General features: G+C 44.3%; 1 protein-coding gene across 4 annotated transcripts; it reads left to right on the forward strand.

Moving 5' to 3' along the window:
* The first annotated feature begins 2,091 nt into the window (after positions 1 to 2,091).
* On the forward strand, positions 2,092 to 11,392 carry LOC125508557 (tRNA pseudouridine synthase A). 4 transcript variants are annotated; one of them, XM_048673297.1, is made up of 11 exons: positions 2,092 to 2,493; positions 4,972 to 5,028; positions 7,721 to 7,798; positions 8,039 to 8,092; positions 8,260 to 8,342; positions 8,563 to 8,662; positions 8,742 to 8,804; positions 8,930 to 9,208; positions 9,869 to 9,929; positions 10,031 to 10,173; positions 10,839 to 11,392. In XM_048673297.1, exons 1-10 carry the CDS (start codon positions 2,107 to 2,109, stop codon positions 10,129 to 10,131), a joined length of 1,263 nt encoding a protein of 420 aa, XP_048529254.1. In that variant the 5' UTR covers positions 2,092 to 2,106; the 3' UTR covers positions 10,132 to 10,173; positions 10,839 to 11,392. The 4 variants fall into 4 exon arrangements, with proteins under 4 accessions (XP_048529254.1, XP_048529255.1, XP_048529256.1 ...); XM_048673298.1 differs by having other exon boundaries at positions 10,031 to 10,169; XM_048673299.1 differs by lacking the exon at positions 8,039 to 8,092.
* The last annotated feature ends 11,738 nt before the right edge of the window (positions 11,393 to 23,130 follow it).

Below are 23,130 nucleotides of genomic sequence, written 5' to 3' on the forward strand. Positions count from 1 at the left end.
AGCATCAGGGGAAACCCTAGGCCCGGGCTTCTGGACCGGACGACGATGATGTCTTGGCGCTGTTCTCCTTCTTGAAGGCGTCGTCTTCCTCGCTCGCGGCGTCCTCGACGGTGGAGTTGGACGCTGGTTGTCTTCACTGTGTTCGAGTTGCTTCTCAGGGCTAGGAGAGTTTGCCGTGTTGTTCTTTTCCTTTCTTTGGGCTGAGCACCCCATGTCCCTCTGCTTCGGGCACCATGTCGTCTGTGCATGTGTTGTTCACACCTGTATTCAATCTTCTTCTTCTTCTATCAATGAATGATATGCAAGCTTTGTGTATTCGCGAAAAAAAGAAATCTACCTGTGGCACATGTTTTTTGCGTGCAAAAACCGAAAAAGAAAGAGAAGATGGCCCAGTCCAGCGCCGGGATGTGCGTCCCTTTGCGAGAAAGGAAAGAACGGACGCTTAAGCGCGAGTAAAATGCATGAACCGTCCCTCAAGTTGCTGGCAAGGTCCAAGATGGTCCTTAAACTCCGAAACTGCTCCAATACAATCCCTAAACTCGTGAATACGGCATCAATACGGTCCTTGAACTCGTGCAACCATTCCTGGGCTATGTATAAACATACGGCTCACGTACGCCGCGTCGTCCATGTCCGCCACGTCACCATAGAGGGCCCGTGGTCAGAAAAAGTTAGTCGTCTCCCTGGTCAAAATCCTCGAACACAGCCTGAATCCTTAACTTCCCAGATCGCTCTCCGCCAGACCACACTTCAGACAGTTCGGTCGAAGGGGACCGCGATGGCGGCAACCTTGGCGCCTCTCCCCCTCCCGTCGCCGGTGGCATCACAGTCGCTCCTCTCCCTCCCGTTTCAGTCGTGGCATCCCAGTCGCGCCTCCCCTTCCCGTTGCCGCCGATGGCTCCAGCAGCAGCTTGTTTGAGCGTCTTTTGGATGTTAAGTAATCTCAACTATGCACTAGTATTATGTTAATGAAGTGAACTATCCTTGTGTTCTAATGGAAGTGAACTATTCTTTGTTCCAATGTTTGTGAACTATCCTTTGTTCTAATGGAAGTGAGCTCAACGTGTATCTGCATTTGACTGAATATATGAAGTGAGACCAAAAATTATCACTGAATGTATCTGCATTTTGATAGATTATGCATGTGTAGTGAGAAAAACAAATGAGACCAAGAAATATGACTGAATGTATGATTGAAAATGTGCATGTACAGTTTGGCCAACAAATATTCCACTGATTTCTGACAGAAATGTATACATATATTCCAATGTGCCTGTTCAGTGCTAGAGCATAACTGAATTTTGACAAAACACATATATGAAGTGAATTTTAGCACTGAATTCTAGCCAGCACAGCAGTAATTTTATGCAATGTATGAATTGAACACACATAGGTTATAACTGAACCTTTGCCAACACAGCAACACTTTTTCACAAACATATATGAAGTGAACTCACACATAGATCCTAACTGAACTCTTGCCCGTACGGGAACATGATAAGTTCTGAACATAAACAGTATAGACGATGCTCTCTGTTTCTTCATCATTGTCGTCTCCATTTGAACAACCGTACGTCGGCGCCGCCACCTCATCAAGCCACCTATCGTGGCACCCATCGGCGGATGCGGCTGCGAGCCCTTTCTTTCCTCCGCCGTCCCTGGAGCGTTCACGTGTTAGACCTGTCGGCGATCATCAGGCCGCCGCCATTGTCTCGGGGGCGATAGCTTCTGTTTCACGAGATGATCAGGTGGGAGCGGAAGCGGATGAGTCACAAAATCATGATCTTGGGGGGCCGAATGCACACACACCACGGCCTCGCATCAGTTGCCCGCGATGAACGCTGACGTGGTGGAGGCGCCGTACACAAAACATAAGCGCATACGTATCCCGAGACCGGTTCCATGAGTTCAAGGATTGTATTGACTTAGTATTCGCAAGTTTAAGGACCGTACTGGAGCAGTTTCAGAGTTTAAGGACCGTTTTGGACCTTGCCACCAATTTCAAGGACGGTTCATGCATTTTACTCCTTAAGCGCCGTTTAGGATTTGCCCGTTTTCTCGGCACGAGTGCCGGCCCGGCACGGCCCGCGTATTCTTGGGTTGTCCATGCCGTGCCGTGCCGGCCTGCCAGGTCTGCTGCAGACGGAAGAACGAAGTCCCCTCCCAAAACCCTTGCTTGCTATTCCATACGCCACAAGAGCCATGAGCGCCGCCAGCTCGGACTCCGCTGAAATCGCCACTGCCTCCAAACGCCCGTTCGATCCCTACCTTGCCGACCCGTCGCCGCCTTCCAAACTTCAGCGGTTCTCCCAGTCAGACATCTCGCCGGCGGACGCAGACAGCGGCGGAGAGGCGGGCGCCGAAAGCGAGGCGATGGCCGGCGCGCGGCTCTCCCGGACGCAGCGATACCTGGTCGCCGTGGAGTACGATGGCACCCGCTTCTCTGGTTCCCAGCAGCAGCCGAACCAGCGCACCGTCGTAGGCGTCCTCAAGGTAAAATTCTCATAATTTGAGTTGGGAAATCATAACGATAACCTAAATTCATGTCGTTAGAGATGCTTACCATGAGATATTCGGGTGGCACATCTGTACATGACTCTAGGCGTAACTTGAAACATTTGTTAGGTCTTTGTGGGAGATATCCCTTAGGTTGTGGGCAAATGCTGTAGCATAAGGTGAATCCTCTGTCACGAGTGAGTATACGTAGTAAATGTGGAGGTTGTATTAGTCTCGGAAAGCACACTGAGTTAGATCGAACCAGGGATTTCAGAGTGAACGAATTGTTTGTACGCAAACCTGTTCCAGACGCTCACTCTGTACCCGAATGAGCCCACGCCGCTGTTCCCACACAAATGCTGCCGCCGCTGCGAGAAGGGAGAGGAGGGTGGGATTTTTTTGCCAGATCACGAACCACCGCTGCTCCCTACTCGATTTGCCGCCAAGGATAGCCTTGCTCTGGATATCTTTGTCATACCCTGAGAAGGATTCGTGAAGTAGGTGAGATGGAGAGCGGAAGAAGATCATCTACGCTAGGCCAGCACCGCATATAAAGGGGTTTGAAATTACAAGCGACTGAGCTGTAAACAGTAGCTCGGTATTAAAGTGAATGAAAGTAAACTGTTTTAACGGTAACTCCTGGATGAATGGGAGCTGTTAACCTTGACTTAAGCCGCTGCCGATATCTGAGCTGTCCATTAACTGAACCTTCAGTGTTGCTCATTGTTGTGTAGGTTCAGAGATACGCTGGGCCTGACAGATATGTTGTTTGAACTTTCTGTTTTTCTTTTTCAACGGCAATCTCATATAAGTACATCAAAATGTAAATGTTTATAGAGGGACACATAATATATTCCTTATTTTACTTGCGTATAGATTTGTCACATTTTGATGGATTAGTATCTGCATAAGTATCGGTACATACATTAGACAGTACTCCCTCCTATCCAAAATAAGTGTCGCAGTTTTGAACTAAAGTTGGATCGGTGGGAGTAGTATACAGTAAACAGTAGTATGGCTGCTCTGGTGTATGTCCTTATTGAGACCTTTGTTTGAATACACAAGGCTGGAAGCTATAGAGGTAGAACTGGAGATACATGGGGTAAACTGTGCATAGGATGAATAGTTGGACTCCAAATGTAACAGTAGGAAAATTCTATGACACTTGAACTGTTTTATTTATTTATTTTGGTTATGCCTTAAGTTTTTTATATTAAAAGATATTTTCTCCTGGAAGAATGGATATTACAGCCTTGCATGAAAATTAGCAAATTTACAGCCTTGAATGTAATTCATGGTTCATCCTATTGTATCAGAAATAAGGGTGCATAAATTCATATATATACATGATAGTAATGGGCGGCATGGGGTAAACTGATACTGGACAGGCCACAATAGCCAAGACAAACTATATAGTATATATGTATCTCACACCCAACACTGAACATATGTACTAATTGGTCATTTGGGCCTACATTAGCAAGGACCAACTCATCAGTTGTCTTTCATACACCTCTAACATGCTGTTACAGCCGACATCTCGAAGCCTAACTCTTTCCGGCAACCCTCCCCCCCCCCCCCCCCCCCCCCCAGCGTTAGTTTACCCCACGCAGTGCCAAGTCTGCTGTCGGTCGGTATGCTTCTAGTCATGAAGAACAGTTCTTCCTGTCACCATCTGTACTTGCAGATCAAATGTTGTGATTTTACCTTTCTCCACTGTACATGCCTGCAGCTGTCATCGGATGGATCTGTTATTTGGCGACAGTTCCATAAGCCCATAACCAATAGCAGGTGGGTACTGGGTGGTGGCTACAGTTGGAGTTGAGGATCTTAGCTCTTAAACCATGTTAACTGTGCAAAGATGCTGCTGATGCATTGCTATTGGAGACCCAATATCTATAATAGGGTGCATAAGACATAGGAGAGGCTGAAGCAAACTGATTTAGTAGTATTCATAATATACCATTAAAAGCATGTGTGTTCCATTTCTATGGGTGTGCTTTTCCTTTGTATGTAGCAGAGCAGTTCGAGTGCAAATTAGCATTTTAGATGGTAGCATTGACAAGGAAAATGCCTTAGAGACTGTTGCAGCAAAAATAAATGAATAGTTTTTTTTGATTTCATGCTTTGTTTTGATGGAGAACATGATATAGATAAGAGAAGAAATCACTAGATGAAATAAGTTCCTATAGGTTGCTGAATAAAAGGATAGAATGAAGGAGAAGATGGCATAGTATTGTGAAGAATGGTACGATATTCCTTGATAAGATTATTGTAAAGAATAAGGAGGTTTATTTTATTATTTTGCAGGTGGCATACATAATCATTTGAATACTGTTATATACATGTATATGTATGTGCAGCAAATTATGAATTAAAGTATCTGCTTCTTCCTGCCCTACTGCTATAGCTTGCTTAGCTGTAGTAAAACATATAATAGATTCGGTGACAGCTCATGTTTTTGAATTATTTCAGGAGGCATTTCACAAATTCATTGGGCAGCCAGTCTCAATCTTCTGTTCTAGTCGAACGGTATTGTACAAAATGCTTTAACGCAATATTTAACAAATTTTTCTGCACTTTTGTTTTTCTTGCATCTGCATTTTCTCCAAACGTAAGTAACTACCAAGGTATGAGAAAAGTATTCCAGCAAACTAAGGCTCAGTTTGGCATCGAGGTGAATTATGATAATTGGTAATTCCGTTTGTCTAACCAGCTTTTCCCTAATTACTGTTTATTTAACAAGCTTTTTCCTAATTCCATGGCTAATTTCTCAGCAAAGCACAGTTCACAACAGTACACTGGACCTAAGAGTGTCATAGCATTTTGCAAAAGCATGATTTGAACTTGTTACGCAATCGGCCTAGACTCTCTAGTAACAATGTTGAATCTGCATTTTTTCTGATAGCGATTAAACAAATTGCACATTTGTTTTTTTTAATAGAAGCAGTGATGCAATAAGCAATAATTTACTTTATATACCTAGAAATCTGTCGTAGTTGTAGAGTTAATTAGTTGCATATGTTAGTCAGAGATAATCTTTTTATGAATGTTGCATGTTGCATTGCATGCCATATAATATATGAGGGGCCATTTGCTATTCTATAAGTCTGGATCTACATTATGGTGCAGTTGGAATTATTAGGTATCTAGGCTATTTTTTCATAAGACTATCGTTACTAGAGAGTCTAGGCCGATTGCGTAACAAGTTCAAATCATGCTTTTGCAAAATGCTATGACACTCTTAGGTCCAGTGTACTGCTGTGAACTGTGCTTTGCTGAGAAATTAGCCATGGAATTAGGAAAAAGCTTGTTAAATAAACAGTAATTAGGGAAAAGCTGGTTAGACAAACGGAATTACCAATTATCATAATTCACCTCGATGCCAAACTGAGCCTTAGTTTGCTGGAATACTTTTCTCATACTTTGGTAGTTACTTACGTTTGGAGATCTATATATATTTTCTAAATAGAGGCCGTAGTGACACTGTGGTGTCCTTTTAGGCTTTTACACTTGCAACTCTGCTATAAGCCCAAACGCTCTCTATCACAGCTAACACAATAATAATGGTCTGCTGCAGTGGCGGATCTAGGATTTCGAAAACAGGGTGGTCTGCCTATAAAAAAATTTGACAACAAATATGTCATGCAAACAGAGATTGGGCTGGATATTTTTACAACAAATAAGCCATACAGTGGCAATTTTTTCAGTCAAATATACTTTTTTTAGGGAAATATACTTATAAACACAGCAGCTCCTAATTAATAATGATTCAATTAGAAATTGGGAATGGGGATTGGGAAGTGCGTACTGAAGATAATGGGCTGGGCGGCTGGCTTCTGCAGGTCTCCAGTGTCCAGTCCGACGCTGGTTAGGTCTGCTAGCTGTTAGTTGGGCTCTGTTTTATTTTTTTCTCGGACCAATCTCTATTCTCCTATGGTATACGGGTCAAACCAAAATCTCAGGGTGGGCCGCAGCCCACCCTGTGCACCCTCTGCCTCCGCCCCTGATCTGCGGATAGCCAGATAGCGGCTGCCATGCCATTCATTTTTTTATTTACGCCTTTGGACAATTATTTTGGAATACTGTATACTTGGTATGTACTGAACTAAAATTAGCACCATAGACTAATAATTCAAAAAATGATGTCTCATTTTTTAATTTTAAATTCAAAGTTGGGAATATAATTAAAAATTAATAATGCTGCTTAATTAAAGAACATATTTATAATCTGCAAAATCATAAGTCGATGTGAATAAAGGTATGCTCAATAACGTATATTTGAATTCTATTTTATGTTTTGTAAACATTACAGTGTGTTGCTCTAAGTTGACTATAGAGTTTCATAGTTTAGTTATATTTTTATGCAACTTTAGTTTAGTGTATGTGCCAGGAATGTAAGTTTGTTTCTTTAGTTGCATTGCATGCATACCCTTGGTTTGTTTAAGTTATTTGTATTTATGTGTATTTTGTACAGCAAATCAATAGAATTAACTTATTTCAAAATGGCGGCAGATCCGCATTGTATTATAGCCTCAGTGTATACCCAGGTGTTTTCCTGTCTTGCGGGCTAACCTCTTCTTTCTGTTAAGGTGGTAGCTGTGAATACCCATCTACTACCTCAAAAGGGGAATCGAGCTTGGAAGGCTAGATAGTAGGGCAGATCACCATGATAGCACGATAATTGTTATTTACTGTTGGGAATAATAGCAATTTTCCAATTAATTTATTTTATAAATAAATCATGATGATAGCAGTATGAGCATGTACTAAGCACACAACAGGAACATCTACGATAACAACAAGTATGCCTAGCACATGAACTGGTTCAGGATGTCAGCTGTAATACAAGGCACAACTCCAAGAAATAAAACTATTCTGTGCTCAGCCCCAGCTCCTCTCTGCTTCTCTACTTCAGCCTATTTCTAACACGGCTCGTTCATGAAACACGACATGGGTGAGGCGTGGCGGGCGTCTGAGGAGGAGCGCGGGTGTACCACTCGTCTTCTCAAGCTCCAATAGCATGTGGAAGAGAATCCCTTATATGTTGGTCTGAACTCCTCCAAATCCAGGATGGCACTAAACTTACCACCATGTCATGAAACCCCACATGGGTCTTTGAGATTTTCCAGGAATTATTGTTTATATTGGCCTAAAGCCCATCTATAATTCACCATTTACAACATTATGTTATATGCAGCTAAAAATTTATTTGCTAATCCAGGATGCAGGTGTTCATGCTTTGTCAAATGTTTGTCATGTTGATGTGGAGCGCATAAGTAAAAGGAAGCCTGGTGAAGTGGTTTGTATGCATACACTTTTCTCTCTAACTGGCTTACATTGAGGATATGCATAAACTATTAATTGTATGCTTTGTCTATATCAAAACACATTTTGGCCCGCTGCATGTTAATTATGTCCTTCATGGGTTTGATGTCAGATATAGAATCTCCATGAATACTACCTAAAACAAGTGTATGCACTTTAGAGCTCTTATACCACTTCTAGTTCTGTTTGTTGATGTACTTTTCCCCTTTTGCAGTTGCCACCTCATGACCCTGAAGTTGTAAAATGCGCGGTGAACCATTTTTTACATGTATGTTTTGACCTAATCTAGCTATAGTGCTTCTCATTTGGTTGAGCTGGTCTTTAGTTGAATAAACATACACGTGCCTGCTGATGATTTATGTAGTTCTCCAGATTTTATAATTTGACCAGTCTCATGCAGTAGATATTTATTTCTGATCCACATTTTTCCTGCAGAAGAATGAAGGTGACATAATGGTGACTGATGTTCGTTGTGTTGCACCAGATTTCCATGCTAGATACAAAGCTCTAGAGCGCACGTAGGTAGCAAAATCTACAATATAATATGAGGCACTCTTCTAATTTATCTTGTTACTATTCCATTCGTATGTCTAAACTATTTATTAAAAGGCTAGTAACTTTGAGTCCTCCTATTATGCTTTATCTTCAAAGTGTGAGCAATGGTAGCTTGATTATAAACAACTCCATTTGTCCTTTCGAAGTAATGAGGATGTTATTGCTTTACTAATTTTGTTGAAGATATCACTATCGTTTACTTTCTGGGCCTGAGCGACCGTCAATCTTTGAGAAAAACTCGGCTTGGCACATACCTGAGGATCTAAATATACAAGCTATGAAGGTGAGGTCTCCAGCCATACTTAATTGTTTTCTGATGTGAAATTATGTTTCTGGGTTTACTAATGATGGTTTTTGTTCAGAAAGCATGCAATATACTTGTTGGGCATCATGATTTCAGTTCATTTCGAGCATTTGGATGTCAGGTGGTGTTTTGCTTCTTAACTGTCTCTCAGTTGCAGAGTTCATCAAGAAATACTAGTGCAGAAAGGCACAGTGTTTCTTGGATTTGACCATCCACTGTGTTTATATGGAGGGATTATTGTTACAGGCAAAATCTCCAGTGAGAACTTTGGATGAGCTTACTGTTACAGAAGTATTTCCTGTCATGTTTTTTCCTTCAAGCTTAGAGCGATCAGAGATGGAATCACCAGATGGGTCTCTTGTTTATTCAAGGGCATCACTCATGGGATCTTCTGGAGAAGGATCTGATGTTTCTAGTACTACTAGTGGGAAATCAGTATGCGAGAATGGGCAAGAGTTTGGGAAGAGATTAAGGCACCGCTGCTTTGTTGTTACTGCAAGGGCACAGTCTTTCCTTTACCACCAGGTTAAGTCATCTTCTTTGAAGGGTACTTTCAGAGCCTAGAAAATCTTTAAAAAGCAGCATATATAGAAGTGCCATTGATATATTTGAGAGCTATTCTTTTTCTTAGGGATATTTGAGAGTTACTCTCAGTGTAACAATGTTCTTAATTTCCGTAGTGCTATCAAGATTTGTTTTTTTGGGATCTGTGCCAATGCCTAACAGATACAAGTGCTCATGTTCAGATTTCTTGATAATTATTGCTTCGTGAAGAAATTTGGATGTAAAGCATGAAATCTACTACTGTACGTATCTTCAGGAGAAACTACAATGCAATCCAGCTTTAGGTGCATAGGTGTAATCAACTAAAGAAGTGTCCCAAAAACAGGCATATCTCAGCTATGCTCCCTCGGAGTAGCCAAACACTGTCTCGAACTGGTCACATGCCATTTCTTGATAAACACATTTGGTGTTTAAGGCCAGTTGTACTATTAAGCATTTGCAGCTCCTACTTTATTCCATGGTAGCAAAAATGTGCTCTATGACCATGTTGTTGTGTAAGAACATGTTTTTCTTAGGGAGGAAAATGTTATCACTAGATAACTTTGTATCTGTCATAGTTGCCATTAGTACTTGATTATTAGATGTTGCTGCAACCTGATGACTGATTATTTTCGAATGCAGGTAAGATTGATGGTCGGTCTTCTGAAAGCTGTTGGAATAGGAGATCTAACAACTGCTGATGGTTTGAACATTCACCTAGTATTGTCTTTTGATTAATGGACCAAGAATTGAAGTGAAATTTTAAAATGTTTATTTTGATATGTCTACCTACATTTGATGCAGTGGAGAGAATTCTGGATGCAAAGACAATGACTGCTGCACCTCCTATGGCACCTGCTTACGGGCTTTACCTTGACAACGTGAAATATGACCCAACTGTTTAAAGTGATTTTGAGCTTGAGTTTTGTTAGCTATTGGATATGTAGGTATGCCTAATCCAGCTTATGTAAATTGGTACTGTTGTACACCTGCATGATTCCAATTTCCAAACTATCCCAGTGATGGCGAAATAATAATGATACAAGTCACCTAGCTGTGAATGTTCTGCTTAGAGTTTCATCACAACTGTGTGGTCACACACCAAGATGTGACATTTATTGTACATTTTACCATCCAATCGGACCAAGAATTATATACGGCCACACATCAGGTCAAGCATTCAGTATATTGCATGTTTTGAATTTTCTCTTCAAACAAAACGGTTCACACTAATTTAGTTAGGTTAGATCTTCAGTCTGAAAGCAACTTTATGACAGTGGATGGTGGGGATGGCTTATATACCCATGTGTGCATGTACACATGCATTTCCCTATTTTCTTTTGGTATACACGCACAATTTGATTTCTTTTAGAAAGTACGCTGTTATCGGAATTTAGTTAGTTTCTCTTTCTATTAGAGATCTCAAAAATATGCAGTTTAGTATGGTTGCTAGCGACTTGTCAATTTTTAGTAATAGAAGGGTCATGTTTCTTAACTAATTACATTGAGATCTTTTCGTTTACAAATGGATTGTTTTTTTTTTCAGTTTCCTTATGTTAAGCACTTAAGCCGCATATGGAAATTCATACATGTGCTTCCTTTCTATCTGCAGGATAAGTTTTTCGAATCAATGGATGAATGAAGTGTTGAAAGAAGATGTCACAAAGGAACCTGGCTTGTCATCTTTTGTTCAGAATTATGTGTTTCCCATAATATACTTTTGTGAGATGCATTTCTTATTGTAGTGAGTTTCTGCATCAAGAGGGTCAGATAGTTAGCCGAGTAACATTCTGGATACCTGAATGGAGGGTTGAATGACTATCCATATCGGGAATAATTTTTGCGCACTAACAATTACTCCCTCTGTAAAGAAATACTCCCTCCGTCTGAAAAAGTTTGTCCCTCAAATGAATGTATCTAGCACTAAGTTAGTGCCAGATACATCCATTTGAGAAACAAGATTGGGACAAGCTTTTCCGGACGGAGGGAGTATAAGAGAGCGACCTAGACGCTTTTATATTTCTTTAGATCACTACTTTAGTGATCTAGACGTTCTTATATATTTTTACGGAGGGAGTATTTGGCATTTATGAGATTGATGATGGTGAATCCCTTTTTGGGTATGTATATTTGTTTAATTAATTGGTCATTTTCTTTGGACTTTAATAGTTGGATCTGAAATACTTCTCTCATTGCATATCTCATTCATTAGCTTTCTTGGCCACTTTGCTTTATCCAATATATGCTTAACGAAAACATGACCCGAGCTCGTCATTTCTTTGCATCTCAGTAAGGATTCCCATGAGACAGTCAAGTTGGCCATGAGGAGCTAGGCCGCGCTTTGGGAAGGCAATGGTACGGTGTAGACGAGGCAAATTTTGTCTTAGCGAATCTGGTGAGATATGGCCATCTCTGCCATGATTCCCATCTAGTAGTAGGCTACACCATGATCCCTAGCTCAAATAAGCACAACAGTGCTACTCCGTTTCTCTTTGGCTACTTGGAAACGGATGAAAACGTCATGCACCGATGCGCAACAAGCTGAGCTGCGGAGTTGCCCCAATCTCAACCAAGGAGCCAGCCAGTGCCTTGACGTCTGTGCGCACCACGCACCCACCAAGTGGCCGGCACCTCAAACAATTACGTACGACAGAACGCTGCACTCTTATATAAAAAAAGCCAAAGGAGATTCATTTCAACCAAAAAAGAAAAAGGAGATTCGGATTAAAGCAGCGCCAATCTTCACACGAGATCGGAGTGGACCCGGACGGTCTCCCATTGGCGCGTCCCCAGGGCCCCACACCCGGCAAACTGCGCTTTCCTTTCAAGTCACGCACAGTATATTATACTCCCTCCGTTTCTAAATATTTGTCTTTTTAAAAATTTCAATAAGTGATTACATATAAAGCAAAATGAGTGAATCTACACTCTAAAATATGTCTACACACATCCATAATTTATAATCCATTTGAAATGTTTAGAAAGACAAATATTTGAGAACGAAGGGAGTATAAGTAAAGTAAATGAAATGAAATTCTCATGGAAACCTATTTTTTATGTATGAGAAAGGCATGCAATGCAAAAGAGAGCTTAGAGCAACTTCAATCGGGTGACCCAAACAGACGGCGATTTCGTCCGCTTTTTGTCTGTTTGGATCGACCGTCCGCCCGGCGTCCGCCCTGTTTTTGATATGGGTCGGCAGCGCACCCAACGCCCCGACCCATATGTGCTGGCTGCCCAATCTTACATTGATGACTTGCATTCAAACATGTTGTCAAATAAACCAAATAAAAATAATATAGTTTTATAAATCGAATACAAATAAAAATGTTTCACGTAGTTTTGCAAATGAATAAAAAAAGATACATCTATTGGTTGCCAACATGAGCCCACATATGCTCAACCAAATCATTTTGCAGTTGCACGTGAGTTTCTCAATCACGCATGTCTTGATGAAATTGGGTGAGCTGTTCAAACGTTGCCGCTACTCCATGCTTAGGCACAACATTCTCACCCTGAAACTGAAACCCTTGATCGTATAGACGTTTCGGGCACTCGTCTTCTACGATCATATTGTGCATAATCACATAAGCAGTCATCACCTCCCATAGTTTTTGCGTGCTCCAGGTATTAGCAGGATACCGAACGATGCCCCATCGAGATTGCAAAACACCAAAGGCACGCTCGACATCCTTCCTAGCACTCTCTTGCTTTTGGGAAAAATCTTTTCCTCTTCTCTCCGACATGGTTGGGTATTGTCTTGACAATAGTGGTCCACTGAGGATATATACCGTCACCCAGGTAGTATCCTTTGTCGTAGTTGTGGACATTGACAGTAAAGTTCACCGGTGGGCTGTTGCCTTCGGCAAGCCTAGCAAACACCGGCGAGCGCTGAAGCACGTTGATATCATTGTGTGATCCAGCCATACTAAAGAAAGAGTGCCAGATCCAGAGATCTTGAGACGTCACGGCCTCTAGTATGACAGTGCAAGCCCTGACATGTCCCTTATACTGCCCTTGCCAAGCAGAAGGACAGTTCTTCCACTCCCAGTGGATGCAGTCTATGCTGCCAAGCATCCCTGGGAAGCCCATTTTGGCATTCATCGCCAATAAATGGACTGTATCTTCAGCTGTCGGCTATCTCAAGTACTCAGGGCCAAACACAGCAATAACAGCCTTGCAGAACTTATACAGGGACTCTAGGCATGTAGACTCTTTCATAGGGACATACTCGTCAATGAGATCACTGGGCACTTCGTATGCAAGCATTCGGATGGCGGCAGTGCATTTCTGATAAGAGGAGAAACCGATCTTGCCGGCGGCATCCTCTTTGCACTCGAAATAGTCATCATAGCCGACCACCCCCTCTCTAATACGGTTGAAAGAATGCCTACTCATACGAAAACGTCGGTGGAATTTTTGATGTTTGAACAACGGGTTTGTTGTATCAACGTAGTCCTTTCAAAGAAGGAAATGCCCGCTCTCTCGGTTGCGATTCAACGCCGGAAGGTGGCCCTGAATGGAGCCACGAAACAAAGGCCGCTGGCTGTTAAGGTGGTGATGGACCAACACGGCAGCCAATATCTCCTCCTCCTCGTCGGAGGACGAATCGTCGGAGTCGCAAAGGAAATTGTGGAAAAAGAACTCGTCGGCGGAGTCCATTTCGTACCTTGGCAAACTGTCGAACAACTTGCGAGCATCGAAGGAGACGGCCGGCGAGGGGAGTCACGGCGCGCACGGACTAGCTAGCTGCCCTGCCGGCGTCCGACGAGTGGGCCGGTGTTCGACGAGTGTGCCGGTCGGATCTGGCCGGGGCGGCGAGGCGGCTTCTTGGTCGCGGGCGGCTGTGCGGTGGGGGAAGCGGTGGTGGGAAGCAGTTTGCTCCCCGGCGGCAAGACGGCGACGGCGGGCGACGGGGGAGTGGGCGGCGTTGCTGGGCGGATGTGGAGGCGACGACAGCTGGCAGAGTTGCCGGCAAAAATTGGCGGCGGTGTCGGCGACGAAGAAGACGGGCATGGGTTGCTGTTGGCTGGAAGGGGGGAGGCCAATGTGCCACCGACTCGCGAACCCGAGGAGAGGAGAAGACGAGCGTGCGCGCGTCCGTCGCGTGTCCGCACTGATGCAAATCCGGCTTAAAAATGGATCGAGAATGAATCGCTCGCGGACGAAAATCAAACGCGCGTGCATTTAGATCGACGTGTTGGGCCGCTTTTTATATCCGCACCGATCCAAACAGACGACAGCGGATGAATTAGATCACCCCATTGAAATTACTCTTAGGAAATAGAGGCTTGGCTCCTGTCTCCTGAATGATGAAGTTATCATCATCCCATCCCAAAGATAGAAGACCTTTTTTCTTGGGGGGTGTAAGTCCACGATGACTCGTTTCTTTTTCTAACAAAGTACCAAGTTCTCTGTGTGTTTACGCAAAGTGTCGATGATGACCTGTGTGTATAGTTAGCAGTCTATAGAGGCTAAATTTCGTGTTTGAACAAGGTTTGAATTTTTTTCGAGATCTGATCATTTTGCTATCGTTAGGGACCATGACGGTAGGATATAACAACCTATCGCATGCCCTACCGTTAAAAATCTCCCAAATATTGACCACAGTGCATGCTTGTGCCTGCCACCAAACACCTTGACGGTAGGGTTGTGCAGGCTACCGTCAGCCCGGTTGGCGGTAGCGATGTTTCCTACGCTAAAGTCCCTGACGATAGACTGTTAGACTTTACCGTCATGGACTCTGGCGATAGAAAAGGGTTAGATCTCGATTTTTTTTTAAAAAAAACTAGGGTCAAATTTTGAATATGTTCAGAAAAAAATTAAAACACGAAAATTTGCCGGATCCATGATCGGTTTTAGGGATTGGTTCAACAACATATGGCCAAAAAGGATGTTTGCCCAGTATAGGTTTCCAGCGCGGACTGCACCCATTTGGAGCATCTCAGATTTACAAAATGGCTCGTGTTCTTGTAGCCAACGTTGAGGCTTGGCTTCTTACCTTATTTTTTGGCCCTGTGCTAAATCTGAAAAATAAGATATATATATATATATATATATATATATATATATATATGTATGTATGTATATATATATTCTATCCTTTCATTATCAGTTGGCGTACTTTGCATATTGTAAAAACACATGTACTAATGCATGTTGTAGATTTAGACAAATATGGATTAGCAAGTAGCAAATCCTTTGGCTGGCTTTTGATTTAGATCTTTTTATTTTTTTATTTTCTTAGAAATGAAGGTTCGGCCCTCGGCCTCTGCATCAATCGATGTATGCAATCATTTTTATTAATTATTCCACAAAGGTCTAACAAAAAATATACATTAAATCACTCGAAGCCAACATTCACACCTACAAAATCGATAACGAAAAGTGCTCTCACTCCTCATATCTACAACCAGTGTCGTCGCCGATTCCATCCACCATAACGTATCGGGACTAACCAACCGGTGCAGCAGACCTAAGCGCATACCACTGCACACGTTTAGAAGCTGCCATCTTCATCGGACCACTGACCCATCTTCAAAAGATAAATCCGTATCCTCCTTGCCAGTCCGGACATCCCTCGATGCCACCGCCCTGCGCTCGTCCGTCCAGCCGCGAAGACTCTGGAAGAGCTATCGTGCGTAACACCTGCCAACCAGGCATGACTCAGCGTAGCACCTGTCGGCCAGGCATGACTTGACAACTCCACGAAGCTCCGTGCAAGACGGAGCCGCTCCACCTCCTGCCTGTGTCTTCTAGCGCTGCTCCACAAACGATGCTCCTCGGAGAGAAACGACACCGCAATACCGCCATCGTCCGATCTGGAGAACCAGATCCTAGGGTTTCCCCCGAAGCAGTGCCCATCACCAGCAACCGTCAAGGACCCACACAGTGCCCACCATCCCTCAGCCCTGAAGGCGACGCCTTCAGGAAGGTGACGACGTCAAGGACGCCGCCGCCGCCCACCGGAGTTAGGGTTTACACTCGAGAGGTGGAGAGGGGGGAAATGCAGGAGCAGACATAGACCGACGTCTCCAAGAAGAACAGCGGCGCCCTTGAGCGTCGTCGTCGGCGCGGCCGACCAGGACCGCCCAAGGGGTTTCCCCCAATCTGGATCTCCTCCACCAGCTTCACCCGCGGCCAGGGTCCCGGCAACCATGCTGGCACCTCAGGAACCCGCAGGAGAGAAGCCCACTGATCAGGGCCGGATGACTGCGGCCAGATCTGGCGCTAGAACCCACTGCCCGCGCATACCGGCAGCCGAACAAGCCGACCCCAACAAAGCCGGCCACAGAACTGGCCACACCCAGATCCGACGCACCCGCCGCGCCGACGACCACCTCCACATGCCGGAGTGGAGAACCACCCCGGACGCAGCCAAGCGCCGGCGACACCACGGGCCGCCACCACCCACAACAGGACGGATCTGGGCCACCATGGCTGACCACCACGCTGCCCCGGCAGCCATGGAGGCGCAGCCCCGCCGACAAGCCCTGGAGCCGCCGCTCCAGCGTCCTATCTCCGCCGCCACGCCAGACGCCCAAGGTTCGCCGTCGCGCGCAGCCCGAGTCCGCCCCTAGGAAGAAGGGCGAGCCCGCCACCCCCGTCCGCCAGACGAGCTTTGCTGGCTGGCTTCCGCCGACGGTGGCGGGGGAGGGTGGGTCGGGGTGGGTTGGGCGGCGGCGGCTAGGGTTCGCCCCGAGCCGCCCCCCGGGGCTGCGCGGGCGCCTGAGAGAATTGAGTAATTTAGGGGGATCTACACAATACTTTTTTTTAGGGAAGATCTACACAAATACTTACAAGATTCTTTGTGATAATTTAGGAGGTTATTTACTTGCTGCAAATTTTAGTTAGCGGGCCTATTTTTCTTACTACAAACTTCTAGTTTAAGATTAAGGCCATGCAGCTACTACTAATCGATAAGATAATGATGAGGCTACAAAGGAGCCTACTCTGATTAACTTCTTGAATGGTTTCCATGTCAGCTGTGCACTCCTCCCTGAATTAAAAAAAACGGTTCTTTCTTGAGGCAGTTACCTAAATGGCATGCCAAGAGCTGTGGACATTTTGGGAAATTGGTTCTGTCTCGGGACATGATGCTGTGTTGCAACTCCAGCTAGAATTTTGGACATTTTGCCACCCATACATATGGTGTGCAGAATTTTGTCAAAGAGTATACATAGTTTTTTTTTGCGTAGAAAAGAATGTTCATAGTTGCTGTGTTGCGTAAGTAAGACATCTTCCCTGTATGATGTGATGACTCTGTGTTGCGTAATTAAGAGATCTTCCCTGTATGATGTGATGACAATCCCCCCTCCCCCCTTTTTTTATGTTGGTATAAAAGCCTTTTTTAGATAGTGCCATGCTTAATGGATCGCACTTAAGTCATGTCAAGCTTCTTTTGCTTTATATAAGATCATTAGTACGTAGACGAATCCTCTCAATCATATAAATTTATACTTTTCTTTAGGAAGGACCAGACTCAGAAAATTATCCCAGTTGCCTATCATAAATAAATAAAGTCAGATTCCCTAGCCTGGGTCTTCAAGAGTTAATGATGCCAGAATCTCCCTTTTTTTGGCGACTGATGCCGGAATCTCTGTGCTTAGATTAAATATATAAGTTGTCACTAACCAGATTCCCTAATCCATAATGCATGGGTTCTTGCATAATGCAGTATAATCCTGATAAGTACTATGGTGCGGACCAGTGTATGGATATCACTATGGATCCTACACCAACACCCCAAGCGCCAATTGGATCCATGACCAGACAACTGATGAGTGCTAACGGTGGTTAGCTTTGTTGGATTCCCCACTGTAGGAGTTTGTAGCAAGCAACAAGCTTTCCCTCCAGTGAGAAACCAAGATATCAAACCTAATTTTGCTATCAATCTTATATGGTATCTTGCAATAATTAAACGCTTTGCAACACAAATAAAACTTTACCTGTGTCCTCAACAGGCCGAACAAGGGGTGTCAATACTTGCGAGTCTTGCTAGCTGCACAAAGCAATTAAAAGATAATGTGGTAGATATTATTTTTTGTATTTTCGAAATAAAAAACACGTAAAACGTGTTGGAAGGTGTTTCTTATGCTAAAAACTGAACCGGGGTTCATAGGCACTGTTGGAGATATGCCCTAGAGGCAATCATGTATGATGATATTCCTATGTGTTTACGAATAAAGATAGTCCTTGGATGTTATCAATGATGTGTATCAGCAAGTACGTGACTTGTTTGTGGAACTATACATTGTATGATGACCGTCCTAAAAGGTCCATAGTCGAAAGGGTTGTGTGGACGCGCAACCGACTAGACTAGCATATGGCATGGTGGATGGCTCGGTCTCACTATCCATGGAGCATTGGATGCTAGCCGGATAATATGGACTCAGAAGGATCTGGTCAGATCCGAGTCGAGATAAGGTCCAAGTCGGACAGACCCAACTATGAGACACAGCGATATGTCATCTGTGAGTCTCTAGTACAACATAAATTCTATGTCCTAAGACCTAAGCTGGCGCATGTACTCGGGATGGTGATAGACCTGCTTTGGCCGACCAAAAGCTACTCCGTGACTGAGTAGTTACAAAGGTAGGTTTCGGACTTGTCCCGACCCATGCTGCGAGACATGGTCGAGCAAGATGTGATTTGCCCCTTCGATCAGGAGAGATATACTCTGGATCCCTCGTGTGACCCGACCAAGATAAGCATGACCATGCGATAAGGATTATGAGATAATTCGGTTTGTGGTCGGCATCACTGAAATGAGAAAGAGGTCGAGCTAGCACAAGGATGGTAGACTCGCCTTGAGCCCGACAATATATATCGTGTGGCAAAGGGAACAGAAGTGTGAGATGTTGTACATGTTCGCCAACCAGCTTCATTGTCTACTTGGTGGTCGGCACGTCTTGCTAGAGGCCGCTATTAGCCGAGCAGGTCGGAGATGATCCGACCTGCGACCAAGCTGACTTGAACCTAAGGGGTCACACGCTTAAGGGAAGGAACCTGTGAGGCCCGATCCGACTCCACAGTCAGAAGTGATCCTACTCGGACTTGGATCCATGACGAACAGACTTTGGGCTTTAGGATCCGTGCGAGGCCCAAGTGTTGAGCCCGCGATGAATGCCTATATAAAGTGGGGGTGTGGCATACTCATTCGGTTGATCGCTTCGGCGCTGACACTAGGGCTTTGCATGTGTTGCAACTAGCCACCTCCACTCGTCGCCAACTATGTGATCGGACCTAGCAGACCACCGCAAAGTGTTCCTCTTGAACACGCGGATACCGTTAGCGGCGGTGCACTTGCGCCGCTCCGGCAAACATGGGATCTGACGACCGGCTGTTCGAGGGAGATCAGACGAGGAGGAGACGATACATGCGGACACACTGTCCCAACTCTTCTTTCGCTGCATGTCACTGCACGTGTGGTGATAACGATCTGTGATCCATCTCCGTAGCATGTTCTTGGTTGTTCCGCACATAGGAAAATTTTAATTTGCAGTCGACACACCCTACCGTAGATCCCAACAGGTACACCGAGTATAAGCTCTTCCATAATTCCTAAAAAATTGCAAAGGAATTATTGATGTGATGGTGCATTTCTAGTGGAGAGACAAGGAGAACCAGAGAAGGATGCATTGGATGACATGGTGGATAATGTGTGTCCCTAAAAATCAAGGCGGTATGGGTTTTCACGGTATTCACTGTTTCAAGAATGCTATGTTTTCAATTCGGTCTGCATATTTTGTGGAATGGGACTATCAACATGGAAGTAATCTGAGACACATGAACGTGATGGGACAAAAACAGTTAATCCTATTTGGAGCCCGATATGGAAATTGTCTTTCCCGACAAAGGTTAAAATCTTCATCTGGCGTACGCTACATGACACTCTCACATGTCTTGTTACGCTTGCAAACATACATATGAAAATCTCGCCTATATGTCCTTGCTCTGCTGGCCCAAAAGATACGAAGCACTTGTTATGTCTCAGCAACAGAGCTAGGGAGGTTTGGAAAAGGTTGGGGTTGGATGATATCATTGAAAGATCAAGTGAAGTCAATCGTGGTGATGAGGCGGTGCTGGAGTATTTACTTCTTCTATTAGAACATGAATTGTGTATTATGGGTCATCAAAATATGCATGAAATGATTGCTATCTTAGCCTGGTATTTGTGGTGGGAAAGGCAGAAACTGGTGCACAAGGAGACAACCCAGAATGCAACCCAAATGTCTATGGGGATTCTAGCCCTTAATGCCAACTTTGTTAATGCCTACTCTCCAAAGGTTTCTATGAAAAGAGGAGCTAGCCGTGCCCTCCAGTGGGTTTTGTTAAACTTAATGTTGATGCTTCTTTTCACCATGACCTGCTTAGGGGAATGATGGGGGGGGGGTACTAAGAGACGACAAAGGTAGATTTATCGTTGGGGAGAATGGGAATATAGATTGCTGCATGGATGACCTGACGGCCGAAGCTTTGTCTCTCAAGTTTGGTCTATCACTTGCGTAAAGGATGGGATGCAACCATCTTATTATCTACTCAGACAATCTGGAGGTGATTCATACCATGAAGTAAGGAGGACGGTCTGCAGGAGCGGCGACGACAATTTTTGATGATTGTTTTCAATATTTATTGTGATTTTCCTATTAATAGATTTGAGCACTACAAGAGAGAAGCAAATAAAGTTGCCCATGAGCTCTCTAGATTAGCTAGATTTTTTTGACTTCTAATCTAATTGGTTTGAGGAACCCTTAATGGAAATTGTATGGATCCTCATAAACGATGTATTCCTTCTTTCCAATGAGTAAAGTTGGGTTTTTTTCTTCAAAAAAGTATAAACTCTCCAAAGCATAAAAGTGTGTTAAGTAACATGATACGTCTCCAACGTATCTACTTTTCCTAATGCTTTTCCTCTTGTTTTGGACTCTACTTTGCATGATTTGAATGAAACTAACCCCGGACTGACGCTGTTTTTAGCAGAACTACCATGATGTTGTTTTTGTGCAGAAATAAAAGTTCTCGGAACGGAACGAAACTTTGCAAGGAATTTTTATACAATAAACAAGAATTTCTGGAGCCAAGACCTACCGGAGAGGGGCACCTGGGTGGGCACAACCCAGCAGGGCGCGCCCCCTCTCCTGTCGCGCCCAGGTGGGTTGTCCCCACCTGGTGGCCCCGCAGACCCTGAAACCGACGCTATAAAATCCTATTTTTCCAGAAAAAATCAGGGAGAAAGAATTATCGCGATCCACGAGACGGAGCCGCCGTCACCTCCTGTTCTTCATCGGGAAGGCCAGATCTGGAGTCCATTTGGGGCTCCAGAGAGGGGTATCTTCGTTCTTCGTCATCACCATGTAACGCCCACGATGCGGCTATATCTCCCACGTGTCGAAGCACGACTTAGAGGCATAACCGCATTGTAAGCAATGTCGCAAGTGGGGTAATCTTCACACAACCCATGTACTGAATAAGGAAAGAGATACATAGTTGGCTTACAATCGCCACTTCACTCAATACATGAATAAAGCATTACAACATCCAGATACAATCAAGGTCCGACTACGGAACCAAAATAAAGAAGACTACCCCTAATGCTACAGATCCCCAATCGCCCCAACTGGGCTCCACTACTGATCAACTAGAAACCGAAACATCACAACGAACAAGGTCTTCATCGAGCTCCTCCTTGAGCTCGGTTTCGTCACCTGCACGATACAACGACACCTGCAAGATGGTTTTGGAAGTATCTGCGAGTTACGGGGACTCAGCAATCTCACACCCTCGCGATCAAGACTATTTAAGCTTATAGGAAGGGTAAAAGGTATGAGGTGGAGCTGCAGCAAGCATTAGCATATATGGTGGCTAGCATACGCAAATGAGAGCGAGAAGAGAAGGCAAAGGCACGGTCGATAAACTATGATCAAGAAGTGATCCTAGAACAACCTACGTCAAGCATAACTCCAACACCATGTTCACTTCCCGGACTCCGCCGAAAAGAGACCATCACGGCTACACACGCGGTTGATCCATTTTAATTAAGTTAAGCTTTCAGGTTTTCTACAACCGGACATTAACAAATTCCCGTCTGCCCATAACCACGGGCACGGCTTTCGAAAGTTCAAAACCCTGCAGGGGTGTCCCAACTTAGCCCATCACAAGCTCTCACGGTCAATGAAGGATATTCCTTCTCCCAAGACAATCCGATCAGACTCGGAATCCCGATTACAAGACATCTCGACAATGGTAAAACTAAACCAGCAAAGCCGCCCGATGCACCGACATCCTGATAGGAGCTGCACATATCTCGTTCTCAGGGCAACGCCGGATGAGTGCTACGTACAGCTAAAACCAGCCCTCAAGTTTCCCTGAGGTGGCGCCGCAAGTGACTCTGTTTCGGACCAACACTTAGAGAAGCACTGGCCCGGGGGGGGGGGGTTAAAATAAAGATGACCCTTGAGTCTGCAGAACCCAAGGGAAGGTGATAGGTTGTTAGTGCAAATGGTAAAACCAAGGTTGGGCCTTGCTGGAGGAGTTTTATTCAAAGCAAACTGTCAAGGGGTTCCCATTATAATCCAACCATGTAAGGAACGCAAAATCAAGGAACATACCACCGGTATGATGGAAACTAGGGCGGCAAGAGTGGAACAAAACACCAGGCATAAGGCCGAGCCTTCCACCCTTTACCAAGTATATAGGTGCATTAATTAAAATAAGAGATATAGTGATATCCCAACAACAATCCATGTTCCAACATGGAACAAACTCCAATCTTCACCTGCAACTAACAACGCTATAAAAGGGGCTGAGCAAAGTGGTAACATAGCCAAACAACGGTTTGCTAGGACAAGGTGGGTTAGAGGTTTGACATGGCAATACGGGAGGCATGATAAGAAAGTGGTAGG

This window comes from Triticum urartu, chromosome 5, assembly GCF_003073215.2.
Source record: "Triticum urartu cultivar G1812 chromosome 5, Tu2.1, whole genome shotgun sequence".
Lineage (NCBI taxonomy): Eukaryota > Viridiplantae > Streptophyta > Magnoliopsida > Poales > Poaceae > Triticum > Triticum urartu.